The sequence below is a fragment of the Primulina huaijiensis genome, chromosome 17 (genome assembly GCF_012295235.1).
Source record: "Primulina huaijiensis isolate GDHJ02 chromosome 17, ASM1229523v2, whole genome shotgun sequence".
NCBI classification, from domain to species: domain Eukaryota; kingdom Viridiplantae; phylum Streptophyta; class Magnoliopsida; order Lamiales; family Gesneriaceae; genus Primulina; species Primulina huaijiensis.
This window is the reverse complement of record NC_133322.1, coordinates 1,625,270-1,638,958: the sequence shown is the minus strand read 5'-3', so window position 1 is coordinate 1,638,958 and position 13,689 is coordinate 1,625,270. Positions and strand designations below refer to the sequence as shown.

General features: G+C 35.1%; 2 protein-coding genes and 1 pseudogene across 4 annotated transcripts; 1 reads left to right on the top strand and 2 right to left on the bottom strand.

Annotated features, from left to right (window-relative positions):
- The first annotated feature begins 1,549 nt into the window (after positions 1-1,549).
- LOC140963044 (auxin-responsive protein SAUR36-like) lies at positions 1,550-2,642 on the top strand. Its single transcript, XM_073422257.1, has one exon. The coding sequence runs from the start codon at positions 1,964-1,966 to the stop codon at positions 2,447-2,449; it is 486 nt and encodes a 161-aa protein (XP_073278358.1). The 5' UTR covers positions 1,550-1,963; the 3' UTR covers positions 2,450-2,642.
- A 943-nt stretch (positions 2,643-3,585) lies between these two features.
- On the bottom strand, positions 3,586-6,394 carry LOC140962311 (uncharacterized protein At5g43822). 3 transcript variants are annotated; one of them, XM_073421170.1, is made up of 6 exons: positions 6,078-6,390; positions 5,677-5,795; positions 5,321-5,500; positions 5,056-5,112; positions 4,496-4,563; positions 3,614-3,987 (listed from the first exon to the last, which is right to left on the bottom strand). In XM_073421170.1, the coding sequence occupies exons 1-6, from the start codon at positions 6,207-6,209 to the stop codon at positions 3,944-3,946; spliced, it is 600 nt and encodes a 199-aa protein (XP_073277271.1). In that variant the 5' UTR covers positions 6,210-6,390; the 3' UTR covers positions 3,614-3,943. The 3 variants fall into 3 exon arrangements, with proteins under 3 accessions (XP_073277273.1, XP_073277272.1, XP_073277271.1); XM_073421172.1 differs by lacking the exon at positions 5,321-5,500 and having other exon boundaries at positions 3,586-3,987; positions 6,078-6,394; XM_073421171.1 differs by lacking the exon at positions 4,496-4,563 and having other exon boundaries at positions 3,595-3,987; positions 6,078-6,391.
- Positions 6,395-6,938: 544 nt separating this feature from the next.
- Positions 6,939-13,417, bottom strand: LOC140962287 (uncharacterized; annotated as a pseudogene).
- Between the last annotated feature and the right edge of the window lie 272 nt (positions 13,418-13,689).

The window sequence follows — 13,689 nt, the reverse complement described above, 5'->3', positions numbered from 1 at the left end:
TCATCTTACGTAAACCAATCGAGTGATTCAAAGAGAGAACGGTGGGATGTGAAATCCCATTGCTCCATAAAGGCTTTTGATTTGTGGACTACAAAATTACAAGTGAAGACAAATAAATCGGCGACTGGGTTGACATGTTGAAGTATATGTGGGTCTCTGGCCCAATACGACAAAAATAAATCGGGCCCACTTTTTTTATCTTCTTCCTCGTCAAAGAGAGCTCAAAGTCGGACCCAGTACTATGTAGTATGTACAATCGTGTACGGATGTTCGTGCAATTTGTACATCGGACGGCTCCAATATTGTGGTCATTTTTGTAAAAAAGTTACGACATCGGAACGACATTGGATCGATCTTCCCATGATCGCACGCCCGCATTGACTTTATCTCATTAAATATTCAGATTCAATTTCGTAGTCTTTTCAACTATAATAATCTCTCTCACAATCGTTATTTTTTTTAAAAAAAAATCGTAAATGAAATAGGGAAAATTTCATCAGTATCAAATTGAATTTTATTTTACATTAAATTGAAAACACATTTATTTTGTGTTTTTTTTTAAAAAAAAAGTAATCGTTCATCCAGCCCTCTATCGGCAATGCGTGTCTCAAACAAAATACCACGTCTCAAACTTGAGAATTTGATTTTAAATGAGCTATAAGTTTATTTTTGAGCGATGTGTAGAAATTAATAGATGCAAGATGTGGATAAAATATATATAGTTTTAAAATATATGAACTCATTTAAAATTATACATATACTCGAGCATTATTTATTTTATTATTTGTGGAAAAAACACGCTTGGGTAGGAAAGATGTGGCTCAGGTTGGAGGTTGGGATAATAAAATAAGAATAATGTTAAATGTATCACCAATATATCGTTACGGCGACATTTACAACATTATATCGCGAGATTTCATTTTTATATTGTAAGATTTTATATTCAATATATAGTGAGATTTTGATAAATTGAATTTTTGCATTGAATTTTTTGTGTTGTACAAATTGATGTACAAATATGGATGTACATGTAACATCGCAGTTCTCAAGTTGACCATTCAGTCCCGATGTTGAACACAAGATCGATGGTAAACATTATATGAGAGTGAGTTCGATTGCAATGCTTGTCTGATGTCAATATGGACGAACTAATTAAATTAAATTAAATTAATAAAATGTATGTGTTCATTGTCGAGACTACATGAAATTCGATATCAAAGTTTTTATCAAATATTCATATAAAGTAGACATTAAGATGCTCTATGGATATCGACTAACGAGTTACTAGAGTAGGTCTTCACGAATTAAGTGATCTTTGAATTTGATTAACTTATCAACATTTTCTTGTTCAAATTTGACGCATAAGTGATAAGATTTGTCTAGTATGATTTATCTCGATTCATTTGATTTTTAGATTAATGTTAAACACGAGAGTTTATTAGATAAATATCAAAAGATAACGAAAAAGATTAAAAAAGGATAAGATTCTTTTCTTTAGAAATATGTAATACAAGAAACCTTATTATATTAGTCCTAACCAATTAATTCATGTCGATATTTTTCATGGAAGAAACTTCTTTATACCTTCGGCAATTCAAGAATCGTTTGGGTCCGTTTGACTTTTTCACTGCTCTCTCTCGTTTAAATGTCTCACACCTTTATCGAATCTCCTGCAGTTTTCCTCCACCATTTTGAGTACTTCTCCCTACATCCTCCTCCGCCGGCAACCATCTCTTCCACCGCCACAAAATCTTGGCCTTGGAGGTACTTCCATGGTTGGAAAATTCTGGTGTCATGGTAACTGCTGCGGAGCCAATTAAATCCTGCTAATAATACCCAAGCGTTTCTCCGAGGATTCTCAAAATCTCAACTCAAATCCAAGAACCTCTCTGAATTCGTTTGTTTTACTCTCTTTCCATTTCGTGTTTCAACTTATTTTCTTGAAAACAAGGGGGAAAAGGACATGGGCAGAACTCGAGGTTTCTTGTTCAAGCACCGGGTCGTCGCAATTCTCCGGCAGGTTTCCCGGCACCACCATGGCCGGGTGGACCGTCAGGAAGCCTGCGGGGTCAAAAAACCCATCTCCAGGCTCATCAGCTGGACACATCGCCTCGGGAGTAGATTAGCCAAAGCTACAGCATCCAAGAAACTTGATCCTGGTCGAGGTATCGCCCAGGTTGAACAAGTCCCGGCTCTTGAAAAACCCGCACCCGTTCCGAAAGGGCATCTGGCGGTGTACGTGGGCCAAAAAGATGGGGATTTTCAGAGGATTGTGGTGCCTGTTGTATATTTCAATCACCCTTTATTCTGTGATTTGTTGAAAGAATCAGAGAAAGAATACGGATTCGATCACCCGGGTGGGATTACCATACCCTGTAGGATGTCGGAGTTTGAGCAGATCCAGACCCGAATCACGACAGTTCATTGTTCCCGGAAGAAGATCCGATAAAAAGTGATGGGCCTCCTTACCTCGCCGCCATCCGCATGAGTTGACGACAAACAATATTTAGCTTTTTGTAAAATATATATTATATTATTTCTATATTTTTTCATTTTTATTTTATTTGTTTAATTTTATGGATTTTATATTTTGAAATTAGTTTTCGATACGCTCTACAAGGATTCCTTTTAGATTTATGTTTTTTCCTCGGAATTATTATCTAAGATTAATGATTTCTAGATAATCGAAGTAGCTAAATGGATTAGCAAAGGGTCCATGTCGATGTAAGTCACTAACTCATGCTCATGTTATGCCTATTACATGGTAAGAAAATGCCAAATACTGATAAATTGATTAAAATTATCTAATGGGATAATTCGATAAGAAAAATGTTATTTTGGGATTCGACTCCAAAAACTAGTTAAAAAAAAGATTGTTTAAATTCGTATATACAACTCTTAGATATTTAATTCAACCAATGACAGAATTAACAAAAGTAAATGTCAAATATTATAGATCCAAAAAGATTTCACGAAAAGTGAAATTATTTTTATTTTTATTTTTAAGAAATAGACAATAAATCATAATTTGAATGCCTATCACACTCTACGTACCACTTTTGTAATACATGACATGGCCTGACTGTTGTGGAATTCATTTCCAAAATTTTATTATCTTTTCAGTGGAATAAAAACACTTTTTTCCCATATGAGGTGATTATATTTTAATATATATATATATTTCTGGGAAGTTATATTTCCAGTATAAATTAGCCTTATTTATCAATGACTAACTTTTTTTGTTCATATATGATTTTTAGTTCTTTAATTTTTAATAATTTGTACAAACAAAACTTATTTGAATAAAATATGACACATTTTAGAATATCAAATGTAACAGAATACGAAATGTAGCCAATTAATAGAGCAAACAAAGGAAAACATCTGGTTAATTTGGAGACAGTTGTATCCTGGATTTCTCTCTTGGTACACAAAACAATGTACTCTATTTGAATTAAAGTGCTGAATGAAATTCTCTGTTTTTTTTCAATGAAATGTTCAAATAAAAATTTAGTATACATAATATGATATTTTATATTAAAATTAAACGTACATTTTAATGCACAATAATTCATGGTAGGTACTTTGAAATAGGAACGCTGGTACGGCATCAGATCCATTCAAATGAAACCGTGTGCAAGACAAAAGTTTTAATTGTCGAAAAATCGTGCACCCCGATTTTCGATTTATTTGGATTTTGCACAACTCGATCACCAATTTTCTTCTTCTGATGCACCAAGTCTCAAAATCTGCAGTCTCACTTTACAGTAGGACATCAAAACTTCATAAAAATCTACAAAACGACCATCTTTCAACAGCAATGAATCATAACTAATTAAACCCTTTTGCCCTCCAAAGTTTCACTAGGTAGAAATCCCACCTTTTGAAGGTCATGAATAATCAAGACACCTTCGATATGCAGAGACCACTGTCATTGATCATCTCAAGAGATTTCTTCGGCAAATATGATGTCGTATATGTATTGCCCTGAAACAGCAAAGTGTCGATATCAGTACGCGGTTCACCTAAAGATATCGTTAAACTGTGCGAAATTGGAGAACAAAATAAAGAAATAAGGGTGACTGGAGGAAAAATTTGGGATGTTAGAACAATGAACGCATAGTATTTATTGTACAGTCTTAACAACAATATACTCAGGAAAAGGTTAACCTCTGAGCATTTTCACGAGAAAACTTGTACGCTCGAGTCATTTTTTTTAAAAAAAACTATGACACAGAAGAACCTGTAACACATACATATTCCATTGAACGTAATTGCTACTGTTTCAATGTCATATAGAGTGTACAAAACACAAAGTAGAGACGCCTTGTATGCTATTTTCGTCTTCTTTAAGTTTAAAAACATTTGTTTTCTTTAACATCTGATGCAATTCATGATATCATGAATCATGTAACTGCTAACTAAAATTGGATTTCAAGTTAGGAACATTATGGTACATTCCACCATTGGATTTCCGCAGGCAACTTGAATTCACCTTCTTCTTGATGAATGTTTGGTTGATCAACCAGGAGTTGCTGAAGGGCTCCTAAATCAGCACTTGCACTGAATCGGAAAAGGGCAATAATGCATGAATATAAATTAGCATAAGCTAGTTGATATGTAAGAATAACAAGCATTAGAAAATCGAAAAGAGCAAAATGTTAAAATGACAAAAGTGAGAATGACTCTAACAATTTCAAATTCCGAACTGAGATTCACCCTTAATATCTTATTCGAGCTTGGTTTGGCAACTTCATATAGTTTGCTGATTTTTAAAGCTCAACTTGAGCATGGCCTACAGGAATAGAGAAATACATCGAACTAAATTGAGTCCAACTCAAATGAAGCTCCAGTTTCATGCTATCAAAACTTGTTCGAGTTTGACTTGTTAAGACACTCAAGCAGTCAATATAAGCTCAAGCTTGATAGTAAATCACAACCACACTTAAGCAATATGTTTCTAAGCTCAACTCGAGGTTTTAACAACCTTACTTCCAAATTGAAATTACATTTTTTGAGCCAGATGGTACCTTATGGATCCTAAAATCAATATACCTGGGTTTCAGTGCAAGAGCCGGAAGTGCAGATACCACAGATAGTTTAAGAAGATACCTGCAGGAGAGTAGAATATAGGTGAATACATACCATGCCACAGAACTCAAATGCACAAAGTCAGTTCACACCCTCCCATCGCTTATATATCTTAGAAGTATGGGACAGAATTAATTAAAAAATTGAAACTCGCAATGTACGATCCAAAAACCACTAATTTGAATAACAATAAAAAATTAAAAATGTGCAGAATTTCTGACGCACATACTCTGCTTCATGCATATCTTCAAGAAGCCTAAGTCCATCTAAACAATCTTTAAGACTTGGTTTTATGCCGATCCGTTGCCTCAGCTGCTTATCTGTTGACCGGGAAGAACCCGCTCCTGCCAGTTGCCGACTATCATGAACTATCTTCTCGAGCGATGACACAACTCCACGAAATTCTTCCCTTGAATTCAATTGCCAGTAAAGAAAAGAAAACAAAAACAAAACTGTCCTTATTTTTACATTACAAAGGTCAATGTATGCAACGAACAGCTTGTGTCCCAAAAGCTTTACAAAAATGAATAGTAGTCTTCAATATGCTGTTACATGAACATAATCTAACACCTGAACGATACTTACAAGGTGGTGTTCATTGAGAGCAAGATGCTTTGCAGTGACTCCATTTGCTTCCCCAACACAGCATCTTCAATGCCCTCAACGCATTTCAAGATTCCATAGTTTCCTGGATCTTGAATTACCTAAGCATTAAAGTTCCAGAAAGACAATTGAAATGGGAAACTTCAAATTAATACAAACCGTACAAAGATAGAATAGCAGTCTTCGATAAGCTGTTACATGCATGCACTAGCATGAAACTTGTACATTGATAAAAACACGTCATTAATATACACATGAAAAACCATGTGTAATTCAATTATATGCATGTAACACGCTTATTAGAATATCATTTGCTTGGATGCATTCACCTAATACAAGGAAAGTTGATTCGAGCACAGAAATTTAGAGCGAAAGAATTGAACCTGCAACCTCTGAATAATGGAAGCGGCATTAGAAAATTGTGAAGTCAGACGAGTTTGAAGCTCATCCCAGCGGCTCAATTCGGCCTTGACTTTTCTGAATTTCTGCTGATATTTTTTTATAATTGAGTCCATCTTTTCAGAGCGCTTAATCAATTAAACCTCAGAAAGGGGTAAACTGATTTTTTTCCCTTAAAAAATGATAGACAAACCCACTCAACAGGGTTAACAGAATTCTCCACCGACAACCGGCGGCGGAGGCGGGGCGACGAGATGGTGAGAGAACGATATGTGAATTGACAAATGGGAACCAATTTTAAGTATTTGCAGTTTGGCCCATACCCCCTTCAAAAATTTGACCGATTATTTAATTTTATAATTATAACATAAAAACTAAGAGTAAGTCTCTTGCTGAGACAATCTCACAAATTTTTATTTGTAAGACAAATCAATCCTATCGATATTCACAATAATAATCTCAACATAAAAAGTAATACTTTTTCATGAATGACCCAAATAATATATATATCTCACAAAATACGACACATAAAATCATCTCTCACAAATTTTTGCTAAGAACTGTAAGAATGAGATGTAAAAGTATAAAACTTATATTTTGGAACGTACAAAATATAAATTATTATCTTTTTAAAAAATCTGAATAGAAATTATTAATATTCTAAGAATTTGTTTAATTTCTTATATATATTTTTTATTTATATCGTAACATACAACAACGAATTCGTTTTATCCAAACTAAACAATTTTTTTTTTTTATGAAATTAGAACTTTAGTTTCGAATAAAACGAAAACGACTTTGGTATATATACCTAAGTTTGAATGTTAAAGATACAAAGTGCGACTTTTAAGTTCTATTAAGTGTCTTTGATATATATTTTCCCATGGACATCCTACAATGCCAAAAATAGTTGCAAATTGAATCATATATTTCTTTTTTGAATGAGGAGGGTGGAGGCTTTTTCGTTATCACCGGAAAATGGAGCCCGAACCTTGCCTATAGGAGGTTCCAATTGTTTATTCTTCAGAAATTAAGCTCATGATACGCTTATCAAGCACAGGGCTCCCAATTGTAAAATGATAAAGACTTTGATACTTCAATCCCTTTAATCCAAGAATCTCATGCACTGTCAACAATTCACAACGAGTTAGAACTGGAAATAAACTGCTCACGATTGGAAGCAGAAATTGCAGAAACTCACAAAAAAAATTATATCAGCAAGATTGCATTTATTTTGTTCTTTCTTTCCTAGTAAATCAAGAAATTAGTAATGCATAGAAAGTTGATGATTTAAGGATTCTTGCAACCATATATGATAATCAAGAATGATGGTAAAGACTCGTAATTGAAATCTGATACAATACCAACAAATTTGGCATGTTTTATAGCAGACATAAAATCAGTGGTACATATAAGTGAAAAATATCATGGTACTGTACTGCTCAATCCCAACAACACAACCCGATTCAAAATTAATAACAAATTAGAGAAGTTGAATTGCTAATTTTGAAGATCTCAAGGAAGAAAAGTTGTAAAGATCCTGAAGTTCTGATAGCACGAAAAGCTTAAAAGATTGCTGTTCCAGAATGAGTATGATCCCAAAACAAGGGATTACATTATGAACTCCATATTCAAACATTAGCAATCACATTACCAGGTAATCACCACCAAGACTGGCTCGTGTATGATATTGAATAATTATTTCAGAAATGATTGATAAAATGACAACAAATATTAAATGATCTTCGTGATGTCAACTATAGTGAAAATAAGCACGAAAATAGGTAAATGAAAACCAGTGCAACAAATTTCAGTTTGAAGTATCTTAATAAAAACCAGTACAACAAATTACAGGTAGAAGTAAATTTATAAGAGCATCGAGCCTTTACTCCTAAAAAGTACAATACTCATCAAACAAAATGTAGGCAATTTCTGCAAAATACAAAATTCAGGATAACAAGAACAACCATGAACCAAGGGGGATAGGGACAACAATTTCAAGAATGCTAGTTTTACACAAACAATGAAGGGACCAGAATTGGAAGTGACTAGGGAAATTTAACTAGTTACCAAGACATTCCACATTTGTGGGATGAGGTGCCAGTATCGGCCAATTACATGAACATTATTGGTAATGAAATGTGTAAATCCATGAAAAGATGTTCCTAGCAATGCGATGATTATCTTGAAGTTAACAAGGGCTAAGCAGATCACTACATCAACACTAAGGTTTACCATTTGCCCTGGGCTCCACCAACTAGTATGTATGGTCAAATATCAATAACTAAACCAGACCGAAAGAAATGGCATTAAATTTGAAACAAAGGAGATTGTTTAATTAGTTTTATTCCAATGCCTTGTATGAATTAGAATTCATTCTTATAAGCAATATTTGACCTTTTGATTAGATAATCAAAGATAATAACTCTGTCACTCTCAGCTAATTTTTGCATATCACCATTGTTTTCATTTTCATTTTTATTTTATCATTGTCTTTTTATAGGAAAGGGCAAGAAGAATTATTAACAACAAAACCTTGTCTCATTTGCTTTTACAACATAAAAAAATCTAAAGTTCTAATCCAGTTTCAATGACAACTCTAAAAATCATTCATCATTCCATGTAAGTAAATTATGGAGGGCTAGAAACCGACATTTGGCTTTCATTTATCCGTACTCAATGAAAAATAGTAAGCATATTAGTTGTATTACCATATAAAATAATTTCAAATGTGCAATAGTCTCACCATGTGTATTTAAAACGTGCAAAGTCATCTTACCATATAATGATAGTCGATATATAACATATATCACACTATATGTATGCTATTTCGAATCTGACAGCAAACATTCACTTTTGATTCCTGATGCAAATTTTCATATTGAACAAATATATTATCAATATTTCTAAATGCAATTTTCAAAATGTAAATACATCATGAGTCACCTCGCAATATAGATAAATCTTGGACCATCCAACCCAAATTCGTACCATCTTGGTCAACTAATATTGCTTCACCAAATTAACTTTGGTCATGACCTAATTAACCCAATTTTCTGTGTCTGCTCCTATAAATACCAGCAGTTTGTGCCAGTAAAAAACACCAACACAAAAATGCCGAGGAAGAGAACCAGATATGAAAAAATATCCGATGAGAATGAGAGAGCATCCACTTTCAAAAAAAGGGTTGATAGTTTGTTCAAAAAAGCCAAAGAACTATCAATACTGTGCGGAGTATACATCTGTATAATCATTCTGAATCCTTCAGATGGAAATTTAATCACGTGGTCATCCGAGGGTGAAGTTCAACAAGGACTTTCAAGGTTCTTGAGGTTTCCCAAACAGGAAAGACTCAAGAAAATGGTCTTGCATGAAAATTTCTTAAAGCGGAGAGTGGATGAGGAGACTAATAAATTAATGAAACTTCGGAAAGAGAACGAAGAAAAGGAAATGGAAATCCTTATGAATCAAGTGATGAATGGTGCTAGCATTGATGAACTTGATGAAAGACAGTTGAATGGTCTGCTTTTGTTGGCTGATGAGAAGATAAAAATGCTTGAAAACAGGAAAGATGATATTGAGAAACAGCAAGGGCAACTCTTTATTGAAGGTGAAAGCAATGGTTTTGTCATGGATACAGACCCTAAACAAACAGAAATTAGTCACTCCTTTGTGGAAAATGAGGAAGAACTTCCTGATGACCTCAATCAAGTATGGCCATCAATTTATTTTCCTTGAATTCGGTGGTATGTTTCAGGCAGATGCAGCGATTATCAACCTGCCTTTTAGCAATATAAATAAAAGAATAAATAGTACAGAGACTCTTGATCTGGAAAACTTGGGACAACTATTGTTTCAATTAAATTAGTTCATTCAGGCTGCAATACTTAAGAAAAGTGTATTAAATTAAATATTTTAAGAAAATGAAATGAGCATAGGTGAGAATATCTAAACCTGAAAATTATACCAGTGTCTTAATGAGAAAAAAATTATCAATATTGAGAACCTTGAACGATTAATTCGGTTAATATTTAATTAATAACTTATCCACTTCGGGCAGAAAATATTGGCGAGTGGTAACATATTGCTTGTTCATGCTACTAAAACAAAACCCAGAGTCATATGTTCTAACTGTTTATGAGAAGGCAGGGGTGTCAGACCAGAATGAATGTTCTAATATTTTAAGCTCCTCAATTTTCATATTTACTGCAGTGTCAATGATTTACTCATCAATGTGATCCAAGTCCAAAATAATCCTTTTTAAGCTATTGCTTTCACTATGGATACTTTTCTCAATTGTCATAATAAGCTATTGCTTTTACAATGGATACTTTCTCAGGTGTAACAACTTTTCCCCCATGCCAGAAATAGAATACTCATGCTTATAATAATAACAAAATTTGGAGGGATTATTCCCTGAAGAACACTAATGGGATGAATGATGGCGCACGCAACCATACAGTTTTCATCCGAAATGCACGGATTTACCTCAATACTGCCTAAATCCTGTTTGGATTTATTTTCTGTAAGCATTGATGTCAGACATCCTGCCTACACATCTTTAGTTCTTCATTTAAGCTTTAATTAGTCGAGGCCAAATAAAAGGTACTTGAAACCAAAGAAAAAGTCATATCGACTTCTTAGTGCTATCATCTTAAATTGGAAACAAATACTGCAGATAAAAACATATAAAAAAAAAAAACATCCGGGTCCAGAAAGATGTGAAATTTGAAGGTGATACTAAGAAGAGGACTGCATACCAGGATCATCAAAGAAGCAACCTATACCAGTAGCAGAAACACCCACTGCATGTGCTTCAATATACCGAACTTGACCAAGCACTCCAGTTTCCCAGAAAACCCGTAGATACATCCAAGCCCCATTATCATGTAGATTGGATTCAAAACGAGCCACCATACCCAGGCTGAAGCAGCCATCACTAGCTATGTCCTATGCACAATTTCTAGATCTTTCAGATGAAAATTTGAAAACAACACATATACAATGTACCAATGGTATACATCAAATCTATACCTTACAGATACTTTTCAGCAATTTCTAAAAGACACGGAGGACAGATTCAGTCATCTTTCTCATAACTAAAAATTTGGAGGGACCAATTGGACTACGAGGAAGAGTAATGCCATAATAGTTTCAGGTCACCGCACTGATAAAACAGCCATGTACATATGCAGCACAAAATGCCACACAAGTGGAGTTTGATTTTAGTTCAATCAGAAAATGTACATTTACAATTCCAATATTCAATGTACAAGTGATCATATACGGCCACCATCAGTGAAGAGCATGGAGATAAATAAAAGTTGCAATATGAATCTTGAAGATTACAGATACACTCGTCATTTATTATTAAAAATTACCTCCTACATTAATTTTAATAAGCTCGTTTTCCGATGTCAACAAATGTTCGGTCAACTAGGTCTCATAAACTGCTCCTCAAATAAAGAGAATTATTGGTTTCGAGGCCAAAACATGGATATGAGAAATGATGAAAAACATGACTGCACAAAAAACGATAAAATGCTGATTGATCTAATGAAAAATGAGAATCATATTAGACCGCTCTTTGAAGAAATGGCAATAAAGAAGGATATAAGATAGATTAAGGTACAATCCAAAAACTAGTAAAAGCAAATTTATATGAGACATTGATAACAAAAATCAAGACATGCATACCTGGTGGCACAAAAGTCTCCTTGAAAGTTCCCGACAATCACCTTGTACGAGTTCATAAAGAGGAAGATCATTGGGGCAGCCATCTGGCTTCGCCCACGAAAATTCTGATCTTGTAACCTTCCTAAGCTCGTCCAAGTGGTCCTCATTCCTCACCAAGAAGTACAAACCATTAGGCAAGCCCACAACCCTGTGGACAAACAAAACAGCATGAACCTCAGAATCCCAAGGAAGTACTCGAAATGGCAATGCTAGCTGCTTTCTTTGCTTCAATCCACTTTCTCCCAAACCTGAAGGCATGCAATGTAACAAAATCTGATAGAATGTTTCTCTTGCCATGGAAGTAACACCATCCATATCAACCGCACTTCTCCGCTTCCTCGCAACCTCAATTAAGCTAAACCCTTCATATGAGTTCTCGCTAATTGTCCTACTCCTCCTGAAAGGCTCGGAAACCAGTCCTTTACAGGTAATTAATGCCTTCTCTGTGGCCTTGGCGGTTCTATAAATAATGTCCCAAAACAAGTGCTCTTTATTAAGAGCATTCGGCTTCCCTTTCCACTCGAGATTCGCAAATCTAGACAAGGCAATGCTCAACTTCTCATAATCCACCTCGAACTCACCTCTACCGCTGGGAAAAACCAACAGAATGCAATCAGGGTGCTCGAACTCAATAGCTGGCATCTTCCCTCTGATGGGCCTGCTGGGAATACTAAAATCGGCAAAATTTGTTAGCCCCATCAACATCTTCAATTCTTCACAGCCTAACCCGTCTAAAATCCTTGCATCCCACCCAAGCCCAGCTGCCGCCATAGAAACTGCAGCTGCGGCATGCCCAACATCGTGATTACAATACCTAAACGCCCTATCTCCAAACTTACAAGCCTCCAGCCAAAAAATAGACGAGAACCCGATCAACAAGAGTTTTCGGGAAAAAACCCGCGAAAAAATAAGATTGGATTTGAACTCTAAATTCCAAAGCATGTTCTTTTGGCGCGTAATGCGGGACGAAAGAGTGATCAGATAAAGCATTGACGGGACGCGAAATGATATAAGCCTCCGTAGGATGTAAATTCCCGCTGCTAGGATTCACGCGTAGCGACCAGGTTGAGAATCCAGTCGTTTTCTACGCAGATAATGCTAGGGAATTATAGAAAAACTTAGACATGGAAGATTTCGAGATAGGCCCCGGCTTCGGTAAAGAATTAAATATAGTCAAATAGGAAGGGGAATTCACCTCATTCTCACGGGGGTGCAGCAGGGGTAGAAGATCAGCGGAAAGGTAGCGGCAGAAGGGATTAGGCTGGTTAGCCCAGTCGAGACCGTGAGGGCCACGTGCATAGTTGTTGAAGGAATGCTTCGTTTGATTATGGTATTTCAAAACTTGGGTAACTTGCTCTTGTTTTTCGTTGCTGTCCTGTAACGGTGATGTAGCAGCGGGGATTTGCTGGGATGACGTGAACATGTTGAGAAATGGAACGAGCTTTTTAGCAGCGGCAGTGGAGGAGAAATGGGTGGAAGATTGGCGGTGGTGGAGACAAACAGGGAGTCTGTGACTGTGATGTGTGAGAGGCATGGGACTGGTGCAGAATTGCGGTGGAAGTTGGAATCGGTTCTTTCTTTCTTCTCCCGATGGGTCCCCTCGGGGTTCCAGATTTTTCTCGAAATTACCACACATATATTTATTTATTTATTTATTTATTATTATTATTATTATTATTATTATTATTATTATTATTTATTATTTATTATTAATTATTAAAAACTAATAAATATGGAGTATACATGCACATAAAGAAATAATTTTTTTCCATTAAAGAAAAAAATAAATATCTACGCCAAAAACCAAGGATCTTTTTGAATATATATAATACAAATATATATATATTTTGCTTCTCGTTG

Excerpts from the sequence above, each read along its gene's own strand:
- LOC140962311 (XM_073421170.1), bottom strand. The coding sequence starts at position 6,209 with ATGGACTCAATTATAAAAAAATATCAGCAGAAATTCAGAAAAGTCAAG. Across the intron at positions 5,796-6,077 it reads CCATTATTCAGAGGTTGCAG|GTAATTCAAGATCCAGGAAA; the intron begins GTTCAATTCTTT and ends TTTAATGCTTAG. Across the intron at positions 4,564-5,055 it reads GCTCTTGCACTGAAACCCAG|TGCAAGTGCTGATTTAGGAG; the intron begins GTATATTGATTT and ends TTTCCGATTCAG.
- LOC140963044 (XM_073422257.1), top strand. The coding sequence starts at position 1,964 with ATGGGCAGAACTCGAGGTTTCTTGTTCAAGCACCGGGTCGTCGCAATT.